Source organism: Salmo salar, chromosome 12, assembly GCF_965601325.2.
Source record: "Salmo salar chromosome 12, fSalSal1, whole genome shotgun sequence".
NCBI lineage: Eukaryota > Metazoa > Chordata > Actinopteri > Salmoniformes > Salmonidae > Salmo > Salmo salar.
The window spans coordinates 6,363,982-6,382,623 of NC_138302.1; the positions used below are offsets into that span (position 1 = coordinate 6,363,982).

General features: G+C 41.8%; 1 protein-coding gene across 2 annotated transcripts; it reads right to left on the reverse strand.

The window, feature by feature from the left end:
* Window positions 1–240: 240 nt before the first annotated feature.
* Window positions 241–12,568, reverse strand: zn391 (Zinc finger protein 391). Of its 2 annotated transcripts, none has more exons than XM_082958376.1 (2): window positions 12,134–12,552; window positions 241–1,372 (listed from the first exon to the last, which is right to left on the reverse strand). In XM_082958376.1, exons 1-2 carry the CDS (start codon window positions 12,312–12,314, stop codon window positions 765–767), a joined length of 789 nt encoding a protein of 262 aa, XP_082814502.1. In that variant the 5' UTR covers window positions 12,315–12,552; the 3' UTR covers window positions 241–764.
* Between the last annotated feature and the right edge of the window lie 6,074 nt (window positions 12,569–18,642).

An 18,642-nucleotide genomic window follows, 5' to 3' on the forward strand; every position in this document is an offset into this window, starting at 1 on the left:
TTACACTGATTGGCCAAAGAGGGCGCTGCATCACACGTGGGGGTCAAAATGTTTACTGTTATTTTTCTATTCAGTTCAAATCGCCATAAATTCAGCATCCGAACAGCACATAAGGCAATTTCATATTAATTCAAGTAGACTAACAGATAATATTAAAATGAACAGACTAGGTCTTTACTCCACCTGCATGGTGTAACAATACATATGTATATAATGAACATCCACTAGTGGCTAACACAGTTCAAAGATATTAATATTTTAATCCAGAAAAGTATGTTGCATTAATCAAATCCGTGTTTTCTCATGGTGGAATAATGGGACTTTTAAAACAACTGGGAAAGTCGTTGCTCTGTACACACATGTACACATGGATTGTGTTGTAGATATGTGGTAGTAGAGGCCTGAGGGCACACACTTAATATGTTGTGAAATCTGTTATGAATGTATTGTAATGTTATAAAAATGTAGAACTGCCTTAATTTTGCAGGACCCCAGGAAGAGTAGCAGGGATCCATAATCAAATACAAAGGCTTGTGAAAGGCTACTTATATAATTATGTACATTTTGCAATATGAAAAGCATATGATGAACAACAGAGGATTTATACTTGTATCAAATCAAACAAAGCTCATCATCAAAACCCAATAGACATCTGATATTAGACATGATCATGTCTCTAAATGAAAAAACAACAAAAGTAAACTTATTCTGGTTTCATATATACAATTTGATTTCATGAGGATTAAACAAAAACAAATGATCAGTCAAAAACACAAGTCAGAACACAACCTCTCTATTTTCTCATGTGATTTCAGGTCCTCTAACTGGGAAAATGTCTTTCCACAATGAGAGCAGTGGTATGTCTTCTCCTCCTGTGTATGTATTCTTTCATGCTTATTCAGGTGCCTTAACCAATTAAATCTCTTTCCACACTGGGAGCAGTGGTAGGTCTTATCCCCTCCTGTGTGTGTCCTGTCATGCATAATCAGGGCTTCTAACTGGGTAAACCGCTTTCCACACAAAGAACATTGGTAGAGCTTTTTTTGTGTGTGCATTCGCTCATGCGATTTCAGAGTCCCTAACCACCTAATACTTTTTCCACAATGGGAACAGGAGTACGGCTTCTCTCCAGAGTGTATTTGCTTATGACTTTTCAGGTAATCTAACCGAGTAAAACACTTTCCACACTGGGAACAGTGGTAAGGCTTTTCTCCTGTGTGTGTTCTCTTGTGTGATTTCAGTTGTTGTGATCGGATAAAACTTTTTCCACACTGGGAGCAGTGGTGTCGTCTCGCTGGTTTGGACGTCTCTGGGTCTGGTTCCCCTGAATGACATTTCCCGCTGTCAGAGTGAGAGTCTGGTCGCTCTCCTGCTAAAGACAAACAAATGATTTAGTTAAATACTAAACAGAGCCCTGAATGAAACCTCCATGTGATAAAACTATCTTCCTATGTGGTTTAATGGGCTGTGTCTGTCCGCCGGGTTCAGTTATTATTTTCTTTTGACCCGCCTAGATGCACTAAGAATATCCCAGGCAAATCATGATCTGTTGAATTGTTTATACTATGTCCCTATCAAACAGCGACTGGACAAACATTATTAGGTTTTACATGTATTTATTTGTATTTCACCATAATTGGTTTTGTTCGGTCCATTATTCTCCTTTTCTAGTCCAGTAGAATTTATTTGATATTTAGATTACGGGCCATTAGAACAGAGGGGGCCCTGTGGACGGGCCCCATTAGAACAGAGGGGGCCCTGTGGACGGGCCCATTAGAACAGAGGGGGCCCTGTGGACGGGCCCATTAGAACAGAGGGGGCCCTGTGGACGGGCCCATTAGAACAGAGGGGGCCCTGTGGACGGGCCCATTAGAACAGAGGGGGCCCTGTGGACGGGCCCCTTAGAATAGAAGGAGCCCTGTGGATGGGCCATTAGAATAGAAGGAGGAGGTTTATACCAGCTGCGACTTGGGGAGGGCCCTTGGGAAATGTAGTTTATTTAATTTTTACATATTCTATGCTGATATTGACTACATCTATTTACTTTAAAATGGGATTGTAATACCTACTATTACACGTGTGCTACACAGTAATACCTACTATTACACGTGTACTATATAGTAATACCTACTATTACGCGTGTGCAATATAGTAATGCCTACTATTACACGTGTGCTATATAGTAAAACATACTATTACGTGTACTGTATAGTAATGCCTACTATTACACATGTACAACCTACTATTACACATGCACTATATAGTAATACCTACTATTACACGTATGCTGATATTGACTATACAGTACTACTTACTATTACACGTGTGCTATATAATACCTACTATTACACGTGTACTATATAGTAATGCCTACTATTACATGTGTACTATATAGTAATACCTACTATTGCACGTGTACTATATAGTAATACCTACTATTACACGTGTATGCTGATATTGACTATATAGTACTACTTACTATGTGTACTATGTGTACTTATTCCCTCCTGATTCCGAGAATCTTCTGACCGGGTTTTCTGGAAAACCAGGGAATTTATGGAAAGTTACCAGATTTACGCAATCCTACTTCCTATGAGTTTTAAGCCAGACTAGATCCCTCCATAACCTGAGTTCAGAACATTTGTGGTCAGGTTTTCAGAATATTTCCAATACCGTAATTTCCGGACTATTGAGCGCACCTGAATATAAGCCGCACCCACTGAATTAAAAAAATATTATTTTGAACATAAATAAGCCGCACATGTCTATAAGCCGCAGGTGCCTACCGGTACATTGAAACAAATTAACTTTACACAGGCTTTAACGAAGCACGGCTTGTAACAAAAATAAATAGGCTTTAACGAAACACTGCTTGTAACAAAAAATAAAAAATTAGCAGTAAACAGTAGCCTACCAAGAAAGTCATTGGTCACTATCTTCCTCCTCCTGTGCACTGAAACCACTTAGGTCATCTCCTTCGGTGTCGGAGTTGAATAGCCTCAGAATTGCTTCATCCGATATTGGATCATTTTCATTGTCGCTCTCGTCACTGTTTGACCTTAACCAGATCGGCAATTTCATTGGTCTAATGAAAGCTTCATGCCGCCAAAAAACTGAGCACGTCACAGAATGTTTTTTTTTTTGAGAAAAAAAATTTGAAAGTGGTAAAAACCCATATTAGCCGCGTCATTGTTTAAGCCGCGAGGTTCAAAGCGTGGGGAAAAAAGTTGCGGCTTATAGTCCGGAATTTACGGTATTTAAAAAAACACTTGTGTTTATCATAATAAATATACACAATATATATACAGCAGTATGTGGACACCCATTCAAATGAGTGGATTCAGCTGTCAGCCACACCCGTTGCTGGCAGGTGTATAAAATTGAGCATACCGCCATGCAATCTCCATAGACAAACATTGGCAGTAGAATGGCCTTACTGAAGAGCTCAGTGACTTTCAACATGGAACCGTCATAGGATGCCAACTTTCCAACAAGTCAGTTCGTCAAATTTCTGCCCAGCTAGAGCTGCCCCAGTCAACTGTAAGTGCTGTTATTGTGAAGTGGAAACGTCTAGGAGCAACAACGGCTCAGCCGCAAAGTGGTAGGCCACACAAGCTCACAGAACGAGACCACCGAGTGCTGATGCACGTAGCGTGTAAAAATAGTCTGTCCTCGGCTACAACACTCACTACCGAGTTCCAAACTGCCTCTGAAAGCAACATCAGCACAAGAACTGTTAGTCGGAAGCTTCATGAAATGGGTTTCCATGGCCGAGCAGCCGCAGACAAGCCTAAAATCAACATGCGCAATGCCGTCGGCTGGAGTGGTGTAAAGCTCGCCACCATTGAACTCTGGAGCAGTGGAAATGCGTTCTCTGGAGGGATGAATCACGCTTCACCATCTGGCAGTCCAAGGGACAAATCTGGGTTTGGCAGATGCCAGGAGAACGCTACCTGCCCCAAAGCATAGGGCCAACTGTAAAGTTTGATGAAGAAGGCATAATGGTCTGTTTATCATGTTTCGGGCCCCTTGAAGGGAAATCGTATTTATCATTTTTTTTACCCCCTTTTTCTCCCATATTTAGTGATTTCCAATTGGTAGTTACAGTCTTGTCCCATCGCTGCAACTCCCGTACGGACTCAGGAGAGACGAAGGTCGAGAGTCATGCGTCCTCCGAAAACATGACCCTGCCAAGCCACACTGCTTCTTGACACACTGCTCGCTTAACCCGGAAGCCAGCCGCACCAATGTGTCAGAGGAAACACCGTACAACTGGTGACCGCATCAGCGTGAATGTGCCCTGCCCGCCACAAGGAGTCGCTAGAGCGCGATGGGACAAGAACATCCCGGCTGGCTAAACCCTCCCCTAACCCGGACGACGCTGGGCCAATTGTGCGCCGCCTCATGGGTAACCCTGTCGTGGCCGGCTGCGACACAGCCTGGGATCGAACCTGGGTCTGTAGTGACTGCGATGCAGTGCCTTAGACGCTACAGCATACAATAACATTCTTGACGATTCTGTGCTTCCAACTTCGTGGCAACAGTTTGATGAAGGCTCTTTCCTTGTTTCAGAATGACAAAGCCCCCCGTGAACAAAGCGAGGTCCAGGCTGACAGAGACAGCAGCATGGAAGTATTATACATATTATACATCCTCCCTTGTGGACATGTAACGATCAAAACACTTCAAGTTTTCAAGTTGATAGAGAGAAGTGGAGTTATTACAGTTTAATTGAAGACAATTATTTTTATTTTTAACAAAGATGGAATTTTATTTAATCTTTAGAGATATTGTTTATTTGTTTTATCTTTACTCAAACGTACGAGAGACGGACATGATTTGAGTACGTCAAACAGGGTGGCGGGCTGAACCTTCTACTTTGAATGCTTCTTACAGTGCCACCTATGGGCCAATCTGTGCCGTTTTTTTGGTGTGTGAGTTGTCGTGTTGACATACAGTACTTCAATATTGTTGAAGTATACTTTTTTCAAACAATCGGGCATTGAGATATTTGCAACAAGTGCGAAATAATAATAAAACATTGTTTTATTTCACCTTTATTTTAGTGGGGAGACCCATTGAGATACAGATCTATTACAAGGGAGCCCTGCTTCACTGCTACTTATCACCACTAACAGTAGAGCTTCAAATCTAATCTATTACAAGGGAGCCCTGCTTCACTGCTACATATCACCACTAACAGTAGAGCTTCAAATATAATCTATTACAAGGGAGCCCTGCTTCACTGCCACTTATCACCACTAACAGTAAAGCTTCAAATCTATTTTTGTTTCATGGAATTTCATGGTTAGAGGCTGAGCAGAGCTCTATAATAATAGATAATGTCATGTTTATAGGCTGAGCAGAGCTCTACAATAATAGATAATGTCATGTTTACAGGCTGAGCAGAGCTCTATAATAATAGATAATGTCATGTTTATTGCCTGAGCGGTTTCTATAATAATATACCTTACGAAAACATAAACAACATGTAAAGTGTTGGCCCCATCTTTCATGAGCTGAAATAAAAGATTGCAGAATTTTTCTATACTCACAAAAAGCTTATTTCTGCATCTTTCTCTGGAGCGCACGGGGCAAGAGGAGAGTGGCTCGCTCATTACAGCAGCAGGCCCCGGTGAAACAGGGGTAGGGCATACACACTTTCACTACAGGAATCACGAGGATAATGCACTTTACTGTTTGACCAAATAATTGTTTTAGCCAACCCAAAAACGTTTTGAGTGAGGTGACAATGTAGAAAGTGTTCTTTCCACGTTTAGTCACTCTTTCCATTTCATACGGTCCATGATCTTGGCTGTCTAACTGATGACAGAGTCCCCCTTTCCATTTCATACGGTCCATGATCTTGGCTGTCTGATCGCCCCCCCACCCAGACCGCCGTCACCCCCTTTCCATTTCATACGGTCCATGATCTTGCGCTCGCCCCCCCTCTCCAACCTGCACTGACAGAGTCAAACGCAGGTCTCTTTGCTGATGCTGCGGTTGACTTTGAATGTGAGTTTGTGTGAACTTAGCTCAGCCTATCAGAAAACCGAGCTGGCCCATCTTGGTAGGGGGACCTCAGCTCAGCCTATCAGAAAACCGAGCCGGCCCATCTAGGTAGGGGGGCTGGCCCATCTTGGTAAGTGGGCTGGCCCACTGATCAGCCAAAGGCTCATTATAGATTAGTTTAAGCTCTTGGGGCTATGTGGGACGCTAGCGTGCCACCCGTGGTGCACCCTATCAACAGCAGGTGCATTTCAAGAGCGGCAAATTTGAAACCAAATAAATGTCAAAATTCAAATTTTTCAAACATACAACTATCTTACACCCTTTGAAAGATAAACATCTCCTTAATCTAACCACGTTGTCCGATTTCAAAAAGGCTTTACGGCGAAAGCATAAAGTTAGATTGTTAGGAGAGTACATTGACAATAGCTGTGTGTAATGTTTTGTCAATTCAAAGACAGGCGTCACCAAAACCATAAAACCAGCTAAAATGATGCACTAACCTTTGACAATCTCCATCAGATGACACTCCTAGGACATTATGTTAGACAATACATGCATTTTTAGTTCTATCAAGTTCATATTTATATCCAAAAACAGCGTTTTACTATGGCGTTGATGTTCAGGAAATCGTTTCCCTCCAATAACCGGCAGTCAAGTCAGCACAACAAATTAAATAATTAATATTAGAAAACATTGGTAAAATATTATATTGTCATTTAAAGAATTATAGATTTACATCTCTTGAACGCAATCGACTTGCCAGATTTAAAAATAACCTTACTGGGAAATCACACTTTGCAATAATCTGAGCACTGCGCCCAGAAAAATACGCTTTGCGATACAGACGAACGGCCATGTTGGAGAGCTCTAAAATCGAAAATACTATGTAAATAATCCATTACCTTTGATTCTCTTCATCAGATGTCACTTCCAGGAATCCCAGGTCCATAACGAATGTAGTTTTGTTCAAAAAAGCTCATCATTTATGTCCAAAAAGCTCCGTGTTGTTAGCACATGATCTAAGCCCGCCGGACTTCACTTCATGAACGAGGGGAAAAAATATATTTACGTTCGTTCAAACATGTCAAACGTTGTATAGCATAAATCATTAGTGCCTTTTTTAACCAGAACATGAATAATATTCAAGGTGGACGAATGCATTCTCTTTTAAAACGTATTGGAACGAGGGTACCCAACATGACCTCGCGCGCCAGAGTCTAATCGGCCATCACCGTTCCAAGGCTCTTATTCGGTCAGATCTCACAGTAGAAGACTCAAAACACTTTGTAAAGGCTGGTGACATCTAGTGGAAGCAATAGGAAGTGCCAAAAGATTAATAAGCCCCTGTGTGTTTCAATGGCATAGGCTTAAAGGTAATTCAACACATCAGGTATCCACTTCCTGTCAGAATCTGTCTCAGGGTTTTGCCTGCCAAATGAGTTCTGTTATACCACAGACACCATTCAAACAGTTTTAGAAACTTTAGGGTGTTTTCTATCCATATATAATAAGTATATGCATATTCTAGTTACTGGGTAGGATTAGTAACCAGATTAAATCGGGTACGTTTTTTTATCCAGCCGTGAAAATACTGCCCCCTAGCCCCAACAGGATAACAGAGAAAATAGCTGTCACTTGACAAAAATATAAATATTTTCCACCATAATTGCTCTTGGATCACTAAGATTCAGATCTGTATTTATCTACTTCGTAATAATTATGTTATTTTTATGTACACATTTGGATAAAGAACAAAATGCACAATCAATCATATTAAGACAACATTACATAGTATCCGTTTTACTGAGACTAATATTTCCTAAATATTGGTGCATTACGGTACCATCTTGGTAGGGGGGCCGGCTGTTACCCACTGATCAGAGATTCAGTAACCCAATACATCGTCAAACTGTACTGATCTCTATCAGAGATTCAGTAACCCAATACATCGTCAAACTGTACTGATCTCTATCAGAGATTCAGTAACCCAATACATCATCAAACTGTACTGATCTCTATCAGAGATTCAGTAACCCAATACATCATCAAACTGTACTGATCTCTATCAGAGATTCAGTAACCCAATACATCATCAAACTGTACTGATCTCTATCAGAGATTCAGTAACCCAATACATCATCAGACTGTACTGATCTCTATCAGAGATTCAGTAACCCAATACATCATCAAACTGTACTGATCTCTATCAGAGATTCAGTAACCCAATACATCATCAAACTGTACTGATCTCTATCAGAGATTCAGTAACCCAATACATCATCAAACTGTACTGATCTCTATCAGACGTGGATAAGTGTGGTTCTCAGGTATTGTAGATGTATTTCTATGTTGAATAGGATTCTAAGGGAAAATGGCATAACATGATATGACTTTTAATTAAGTATCTAAATATGTGGGATATAGACCAACAACTGGGATATCTAACAACACTATAGGTAGGTGTTATAACAGGTGGGATATCTAACAACACTATAGGTAGGTGTTACAACAGGTGGGATATCTAACAACACTATAGGTAGGTGGGATATCTAACAACACTATAGGTAGGTGGGATATCTAACAACACTATAGGTAGGTGGGATATCTAACAACACTATAGGTAGGTGGGATATCTAACAACACTATAGGTGGGTGTTATAACAGGTGGGATATCTAACAACACTATAGGTAGGTGTTATAACAGGTGGGATATCTAACAACACTATAGGTGGGTGTTATAACAGGTGGGATATCTAACAACACTATAGGTAGGTGTTATAACAGGTAGGATATCTAACAACACTATAGGTAGGTGTTATAACAGGTGGGATATCTAACAACACTATAGGTAGGTGCTAAAACAGGTGCGCATGTCAAAATGGGGGGGGATATCCTTCTTTAAGTGGCAGTGTTGCTCTTTGCTGAAACACAAACTCCAGATTGTAGGGTGTAAAAACCCTACAGTGAGGGGAAAAAAGTATTTGATCCCCAGCTGATTTTGTACATTTGCCCACTGACAAAGAAATGATCAGTCTATAATTTTAATGGTAGGTTTATTTGAACAGTGAGAGACAGAATGACAACAAAAAAATCCAGAAAAACGCATGTCAAAAATGTTATAAATTGATTTGCATTTTAATGGGGGAAATAAGTATTTGACCCCCTCTCAATCAGAAAGATTTTTGGCTCCCAGGTGTCTTTTATACAGGTAACAAGCTGAGATTAGGAGCGCACTCTTAAAGGGAGTGCCCCTAACCGCAGCTTGTTACCTGTATAAAAGACACCTGTCCACAGAAGCAATCAGATTCCAAACTCTCCATCATGGCCAAGACCAAAGAGCTCTCCAAGGATGTCAGGGACAAGATTGTAGACCTACACAAGGCTGGAATGGGCTACAAGACCATCGCCAAGCAGCTTGGTGAGAAGGTGACAACAGTTGGTGCGATTATTCGCAACTGGAAGAAACACAAAAGAACTGTCAATCTCCCTCGGCCTGCGGCTCCATGCAGGATCTCACCTCGTGGAGTTGCAATGATCATGAGAACGGTGAGGAATCAGCCCAGAACTACACGGGAGGATCTTGTCAATGATCTCAAGGCAGCTGGGACCATAGTCACCAAGAAAACAATTGGTAACACACTACGCCGTGAAGGACTGAAATTCTGCAGCGCCTGCAAAGTCCCCCTGCTCAAGAAAGCACATATACATGCCCGTCTGAAGTTTGCCAATGAACATCTGAATGATTCAGAGGACAACTGGGTGAAAGTGTTGTGGTCAGATGAGACCAAAATGGAGCTCTTTGGCATCAACTCAACTCGCCGTGTTTGGAGGAGGAGGAATGCTGCCTATGACCCTAAGAACACCATCCCCACCGTCAAACATGGAGGTGGAAACATTATGCTTTGGGGGTGTTTTTCTGCTAAGGGGACAGGACAACTTCACCGCATCAAAGGGACGATGGATGGGGCCATGTACCATCAAATCTTGGGTGAGAACCTCCTTCCCTCAGCAAGGGCATTGAAAATGGGTTGTGGATGGGTATTCCAGCATAACAATGACCCAAAACACACGGCCAAGGCTACAAAGAAGTGGCTCAAGAAGAGCACATTAAGGTCCTGGAGTGGCCTAGCCAGTCTCCAGACCTTAATCCCATAGAAAATCTGTGGAGGGAGCTGAAGGTTCGAGTTGCCAAACGTCAGCCTCGAAACCTTAATGACTTGGAGAAGATCTGCAAAGAGGAGTGGGACAAAATCCCTCCTGAGATGTGTGCAAACCTGGTTTCAGACGTTTCTTGTAGTTGGCCCTCTGTGATTGCCAACAAGGGTTTTGCCACCAATTACTAAGTCATGTTTTGCAGAGGGGTCAAATACTTATTTCCCTCATTAAAATGCAAATCAATTTATAACATTTTTTAACATGTATTTTTCTGGATTTTTTTGTTGTTATTCTGTCTCTCACTGTTCAAATAAACCTACCATTAAAATTATAGACTGATCATTTCTTTGTCAGTGGGCAAATGTACAAAATCAGCTGGGGATAAAATACTTTTTTCCCTCACAGTAGGGTTTTTACACCCATATTTATTGACAAACCCTACTTAATCAGATAACTCTTGGTTTACAAAATAATCTATACAATAGGTGAAAGCAGTGGTCCTAGTAAATAATGAAAGTTACCAGCACAGCACACCCATTGACGATACATTAGAATTAGCTTATTATCATTACTGAAATGAAGGTTCTCATTACCGAAACGGGCCTAAAAATGATGCGGTAAAGAGAAATGTGTGTTTTAGTAATGAGAGGCCCTTAGCTTCATCTGGAAGTAATAGGAGACATATGAGTCAGCAAACTGTTTACCACATCACTAAAGCCCATTCATGTCTCCATGTTGGTAAGGTAATGGTCCTCTAAGTGTTGACCACATCACTAAAGCCCATTCATGTCTCCATGTTGGTAAGGTAATGGGTCTCTAAGTGTTTACCACATCACTCAAGCCCATTCATGTCTCCATGTTGGTAAGGTAATGGTTCTCTAAGTGTTTACCACATCACTCAAGCCCATTCATGTCTCCATGTTGGTAAGGTAATGGTTCTCTAAGTGTTGACCACATCACTAAAGCCCATTCATGTCTCCATGTTGGTAAGGTAATGGTTCTCTAAGTGTTGACCACATCACTAAAGCACATTCATGTCTCCATGTTGGTAAGGTAATGGTTCTCTAAGTGTTTACCACATCACTAAAGCACATTCATGTCTCCATGTTGGTAAGGTAATGGTTCTCTAAGTGTTTACCACATCACTAAAGCCCATTCATGTCTCCATGTTGGTAAGGTAATGGGTCTCTAAGTATTTACCACATCACTAAAGCCCATTCATGTCTCCATGTTGGTAAGGTAATGGGTCTCTAAATATTTACCACATCACTAAAGCACATTCATGTCTCCATGTTGGTAAGGTAATGGTTCTCTAAGTGTTTACCACATCACTAAAGCACATTCATGTCTCCATGTTGGTAAGGTAATGGGTCTCTAAGTTTTCTCAAATTTTTGCTTTTTTGTCATTTTGGTATTGACAAGGTTCAGTGTCATAAAGGGGGTGTTTGAGAAAAGACCCTCATTCTGAACGCATGTAAGTGAAATGTTAAATAACGTGTGCTCATCTAAGGACTACTCCACTAGATGATGCATCATGGGGGGAATAAAACTTTATACAAACAAATATTGGAGTTTTTACAGCAACTTGAACAAGTGTTACGTAATGAGAAATATGTCCACAGACACTTTTCATGAGAATCACCTCTTTCACCACATGATTTAGAAACCTCATTTCAACTGTCCAGTGTTGCACACTATTTTCATTTATATAATAAAATGTTTAACAAATAACTTAATTTCAATAGCTCATTCACAATGTGACCTAGAAACCTAAAACAATCAGGATCGTTCACATGGTAGGTTTTCCCATAGGATTGTTCACCCTATGGTTTTCCAATAAAGCACTTCCACGTTTATAAATAAATATTAGTAACTTTTACATTTCAATAGCTGGTTTTCAAACATGTGACCTAGCAATATTCAAGGACTGAAGAGTTTGTGCCCCAGTTTTTAAGACCATACTTACTGGTGTTACTCTGGTCTCCCATCTCCTCTTCCTCTCCTTCCTCTTCTTTCACTTCGAAAGCTTCGTTCACTGTAACTTCTTTCTCTTCTTCTTTCACTGTAAAAGCCTCATCCTCTACTTCTTGTTTAACTGTGACGGCCTCCTCTTCTTTAGCAGGAGTGGAGTAGTTTAGTGAACTCATGGTCGGGGATGTTAGCTAGCTAGCTACTTAGCATTAGCGATTAGCCTAGTGCAAAGCTAATTTGGCAAGCCAGCTACCTGATAAACAACGTAAATAATACATTAAATGGACCAGCAAGTAGACAAAACAGAAGTATGTTTAAAACACACTGACTAATGTACATCAAAACAGCCTAAAAACATTTAATGTTTTCGGCTACGAAGGTGGCCGACTAACTGTTGTTCCTGTTGAAGAAGTGTCCCGTCCGCTACATTAGACGTCACACTGGCAGCATCGCCTAAAATATGCACATCGCTATCTGCTGATTGGAGTGGGTAACGCAGGTGATAATAACAATTTTAAAAAATTTGGGGGGGGCAAACGTTTGTTTAATCGAAGTGTAATATTATATGTAAACGTACAAAGTGAACCGTGTGTTGATGGATTAGTGCAGATTTTTTTAATGAGAGAATTTAAATACTGTACTACACAACAGTAGTAGGCCTGATGGCCTGATTACCAACAATGACGAGACATCTACAGCAGGGGTGGGAACCCCAGTCCTCAGCGGCCTGATTGATGTCACACTTTTTCTCCATCCCTAGCAAACACAGCTGATTAATCAAACTGCATTCTAAACTGAAGATCATGATTAGGTGATTATTGGAGTCAGGTGTGTTAGCTGGGGATGGGGCAAAATTGTGACACCAATCAGGCGCCCGAGGACTGGAATTGCCCCCCACCCCCCAGGCCTACAGGGAGGAGGTGAGGGCCCTAGCGGATTGGTGCCAGGAAAATAATCTCTCCCTCAACTTAACCAAAATGAAAGAGCTGATCGAAAGAGCTGACCACATCGACGGGACTGCAGTGGAGAAGGTGAAAAGCTTCAAGTTCCTTGGCGTACACATCACTGACAATCTGAAATGGTCCAGACAGTGTGGTGAAGAAAGCGCAACCCTCCAGGACACCTAAAGTACCCGATGTCACAGGAAGGCCAAAAAGATCATCAAGGACATCAACAACCCGAGCCACTGCCTGTTCACCCCGCTAACATCCAGAAGGCGAGGTCAGTACAGGTGCATCAAAGCTCAATGTTATGAATTTTAGTGACATTGGTCCTTTCTCAATGTTATAAATGTTAGTGACATTGCCAATTCTTGCAAAAACTGGTTGTTTGAAATGTTATCAAATGTATAAAATAAAAATACATATGACATTTACATAAATATTCAGAAGCACCTTGGTCAGCAATTACAGCCTCAAGTCTTCTTGGGTATGACGCTACAAGCTTGGCATACCTGTATTTGTGAAGTTCCTCCCATTCTTCTCTGCAGATCCTCTCAAGCTCTGTCAGGTTGGATGGGGAGCATCGCTGCACCGCTGTCTTCAGGTCTCCAGAGATGTTCGATCGAGTTCAAGTCCGGGCTCTGGCTGGGCCACTCAATGACATTCAGAGACTTGTCCCGAAGCCACTCCTGCCTTGTCTTGGCTGTGTGCTTAGGGTCATTGTCCTGTTGGAAGGTGAACCTTCAACCCAGTCTAAGGTCCTGAGTGCTCTGGAGCAGGTTTTCATCAAGAATCTCTGTACTTTTCTCCGTTCATCTTTCACTCGATCTTGACAAGTCTCACAGTTCCTGCAGCGGAAAAACTTCCCCACAGCATGATGCTGCCACCACCATGCTTCACTGTAGGGATGGTGCCAGGTTTCCTCCAGACGTGAAACTTGGCGTTCAGGCCAAAGAGTTAAATCTTGGTTTCATCAGACCAGAGAATTTCGTTTTTCATGGTCTGAGAGTCTTTAGGTGCCTTTTGGCAAACTCCAAGTGGCTGTCATGTGCCTTTTACTAAGGAGTGGCTTCTGTCTGTACACTCTATTATAAAAGCCGGACTGGTGGAATGCTGCAGAGATGGTTGTCCTTCTGGAAGGTTCTCCCATCTCCACAGAGGAACTCTGGAGCTCTGCCAGGAGTTCTTGGTCACCTCTTGGTCACCTCCCTGACCAAGGTCCTTTTCCCTTGATTGCTCAGTTCGGTCGGGCGGCCAGGTCTAGGAAGAGTCTTGGTGGTTCCAAATTCCTTCAATTTAAGAATGATGGAAGCAACTGTGTTCAATGCTGCAGACATTTTTTTGGTACCCTTCTCCAGATCTGTGCCTCAACATGATCCTGTCTTGGAGCACTACAAACAATTCCTCCGACCTCATTGCTTGGTTTTTACTCTGACACACACTGTCAACTGTACGACCTTAGACAGGTTTGTGCCTTTCCAAATCATGTCCAATTAATTAAAACAGGATGCAGCTGAGATCAATTTTGAATCTTATAGTAAAGGGTCTGAATACTTATGTAAATAAGGTATGTCTTTTTATTTTTAATACATTTGCAAACATTTCTAAAAACCTGTTTTCGCTTTGACATTATGGGGTATTGTGATGTCATTATGTGGTATTGTTTGTATATTGATGATTTTATTTAATCCATTTTAGAATAAGGCTGTAAAGTAACAAAATGTGGAACAAGTCAAGGGGTCTGTATACTTTCCGAATGTCATTTAAACAAATGTTTTCCCGCAAATCTGAATACACTCCCTCATCTGATTGGTCAAGTATGCGGGCCTTCTGACTTTGACTGTGGTAACTTTTGAATTTTGTGAAAAACACTTAAAACGCTACTCTTCGGCACCGAATGATCGATCTGCACCAAACTTGATATGTGGCATCTATGGCCAAAGGTCTCTAAACACCCATGTGCACTGTCACATAAAGACATATAAATCAGTCAAGGATATTCGTATTGTAACAACATTTGCAGACACTGTCAAGACTCAATATATTAAATAACATTCATATCAACCACACGGTGGAGCTATAATGGGCACATGTTTATATCTCTTGATCTATTTGACTCAGAGTGCTGAAATTTGGCACACATGCTCAGGGATATGAGTCTAGCTAACCCCAAAAATATCTCAGACACCACTGGCCTAACTTTGACAAAACTTGGGGGAATGATGCGTCTTTCCATAGATCCTGATTGGCCAAAGGGGGCGCTGCATCACTCGTGGGGGTCAACATGTTTACTGTTGTTATTTTTCTATTCAGTTCAAATCGCCATAAATTCAGCGTCCGAACAGCGCGTAAGGCAATTTCATATTAATACAAGTAGACTAACTAGGACTAGGTCTTTACTCCACCTGCATGGTGTAACAATACATAGATGTATATAATGAACGTCCACTAGTGGCTAACACAGTTGAAAGATATGAATATTTTAATCCAAAAAAGTATGTTGCATTAATCAAATCCGTGTTTTCCCATGGTTGAATAATGTGACTTTTAAAACAACTGGGAAAATCGTTGCTCTGTACACACATGTACACATGGATTGTGTTGTAGATATGTGGTAGTAGAGGCCTGAGGGCACACACTTAATATGTTGTGAAATCTGTTATGAATGTATTGTAATGTTATAAAAATGTAGAACTGCCTTAATTTTGCTGGACCACAGGAAGAGTAGAGTGGATCCATAATAAATACAAAGGCTTATATAATTATGTACATTTTGCAATATGAAAAGCATATCATGAACAACAGAGGGTTTATACTTGTATCAAATCAATCAATCAAAGCTCATCATCAAAACCCAATAGACATCTGATATTAGACATGATCATGTCTCAAAATGAAAAAACAACAAAAGTAACCTTATCCTGGTTTCATATATACAATTTGATTTCATGAGGATGAAACAAAAACACAAATTGTCAGTCAAAAACACAAGTCAGAACACAGCCTCTCTATTCTCTCATGTGATTTCAGGTCCTCTGACTGGGAAAATGTCTTTCCACAATGAGAGCAGTATTCTTTCATGCTTATTCAGGTGCCTTAACCAATTAAATCTCTTGTGGTAAGGTTTATCCTCTCCTGTGTGTGTCCTGTCATGCATAATCAGGGCTTCTAACTGGGTAAACCGCTTTTGGTAGAGCTTTTCCTTTTTTTGTGTGTGTATTCGCTCATGCGTTTTCAGAGTCCCTAACCACCTAAAACTTTTTCCACAATGGGAACAGGGGTAAGACTTCTCTCGTGTGTGTGTGTTTTCTCATGCAGTTTCAGAAAGGCTAACACCCTAAAACTCTTTCCACAGTGGGAACAGAGGTAAGGCTTCTCACCTGTGTGTATTCTCTCATGCATTTTCAGGCTCACTAAATGACTACATTTATTTCCACAATGGGAACAATGGTAAGGCTTCTCTCCTGTGTGTGTCCTCTGGTGCGTTTTCATGTTCGCTAACCATGTAAAAGCCATTAGACATTTGGAGCCGTGGTAAGGCTTCTCTCCAGAGTGTATTTGCTTATGACTTTTCAGGTTCTCTAACCGAGTAAAACACGTTCCAGACTGGGAACAGTGGTAAGGCTTTTCTCCTGTGTGTGTTCTCTTGTGTGATTTCAGGTGTTGTGATCGGATAAAACTTCCACACAGTAGTTCCACATTGGTGTCGTCTCGCTGGTTTGGACGTCTCTGGGTCTGGTTCCCCTGAATGACTCTCCCCGCTGTCAGAGTGAGAGTCTGGTCGCTCTCCTGCTAAAGACAAACAAATGATTTAGTTAAATACTAAACAGAGCCCTGAATGAAACCTCCATGTGATAAAACTATCTTCCTATGTGGTTTAATGGGCTGTGTCTGTCCGCCGGGTTCAGTTATTATTTTCTTTTGACCCGCCTAGATGCACTAAGAATATCCCAGGCAAATCATGATCTGTTGAATTGTTTATACTATGTCCCTATCAAACAGCGACTGGACAAACATTATTAGGTTTTACATGTATTTGTTTTTGTATTTCACCAAAATTGGTTTTGTTCGGTCCATTATCCTCCTTTTCCAGTCCAGTAGAATTTATTTGATATTTAGATTATGGGCCATTAGAATACAGGGAGCCCTGTGGATGGGCCATTAGAATACAGGGAGCCCTGTGGATGGGCCATTAGAATACAGGGAGCCCTGTGGGCGGGCCATTAGAATACAGGGAGCCCTGTGGATGGGCCATTAGAATACAGGGAGCCCTGTGGGCGGGCCATTAGAATACAGGGAGCCCTGTGGACGGACCATTAAATACAGGGAGCCCTGTGGATGGGCCATTAGAATATAATATTTTTTTAACCTATTCTATGCTGATATTGACTACATCTATTTACTTTAAAATGTAATACCACGTGTGCTATAGCGTAATACCTACTATTACACATGTACTATATAGTAATACTTACTATTATGTGTACTATATACACTGCTCCAAAAAATAAAGGGAACACTTAAACAACACAATGTAACTCCAAGTCAATCACACTTCTGTGAAATCAAACTGTCCACTTAGGAAACAACACTGATTGACAATAAATTTCACATGCTGTTGTGCAAATGGAATAGACAACAGGTGGAAATTATAGGCAATTAGCAAGACACCCCCAATAAAGGAGTAGTTCTGCAGGTGGGGACCACAGACCACTTCTCAGTTTCTATGCTTCCTGGCTGATGTTTTGGTCACTTTTGAATGCTGGCGGTGCTTTCACTCTAGTGGTAGCATGAGACGGAGTCTACAACCCACACAAGTGGCTCAGGTAGTGCAGCTCATCCAGGATAGCACATCAATGCGAGCTGTGGCAAGAAGGTTTGCTGTGTCTGTCAGCGTAGTGTCCAGAGCATGGAGGCGCTACCAGGAGACAGGCCAGTACATCAGGAGATGTGGAGGAGGCCGTAGGAGGGCAACAACCCAGCAGCAGGACCGCTACCTCCGCCTTTGTGCAAGGAGGAGCAGGAGAAGCATTGCCAGAGCCCTGCAAAATGACCTCCAGCAGGCCACAAATGTGCATGTGTCTGCTCAAACGGTCAGAAACAGACTCCATGAGGGTGGTATGAGGGCCCGACGTCCACAGGTGGGGGTTGTGCTTACAGCTCAACACCGTGCAGGACGTTTGTCATTTTCCAGAGAACACCAAGATTGGCAAATTCGCCACTGGCGCCCTGTGCTCTTCACAGATGAAAGCAGGTTCACACTGAGCACGTGACTGTCTGGAGACGCCGTGGAGAACGTTCTGCTGCCTGCAACATCCTTCAGCATGACCGGTTTGGCGGTGGGTCAGTCATGGTGTGGGGTGGCATTTCTTTGGGGGGCCGCACAGCCCTCCCTGCGCTCGCCAGAGGTAGCCTGACTGCCATTAGGTACCGAGATGAGATCCGCAGACCCCTTGTGAGACCCTTGTGAGACCTTGTTGGCCCTGGGTTCCTCCTAATGCAAGACAATGCTAGACCTCATGTGGCTGGAGTGTGTCAGCAGTTCCTGCAAGAGGAAGGCATT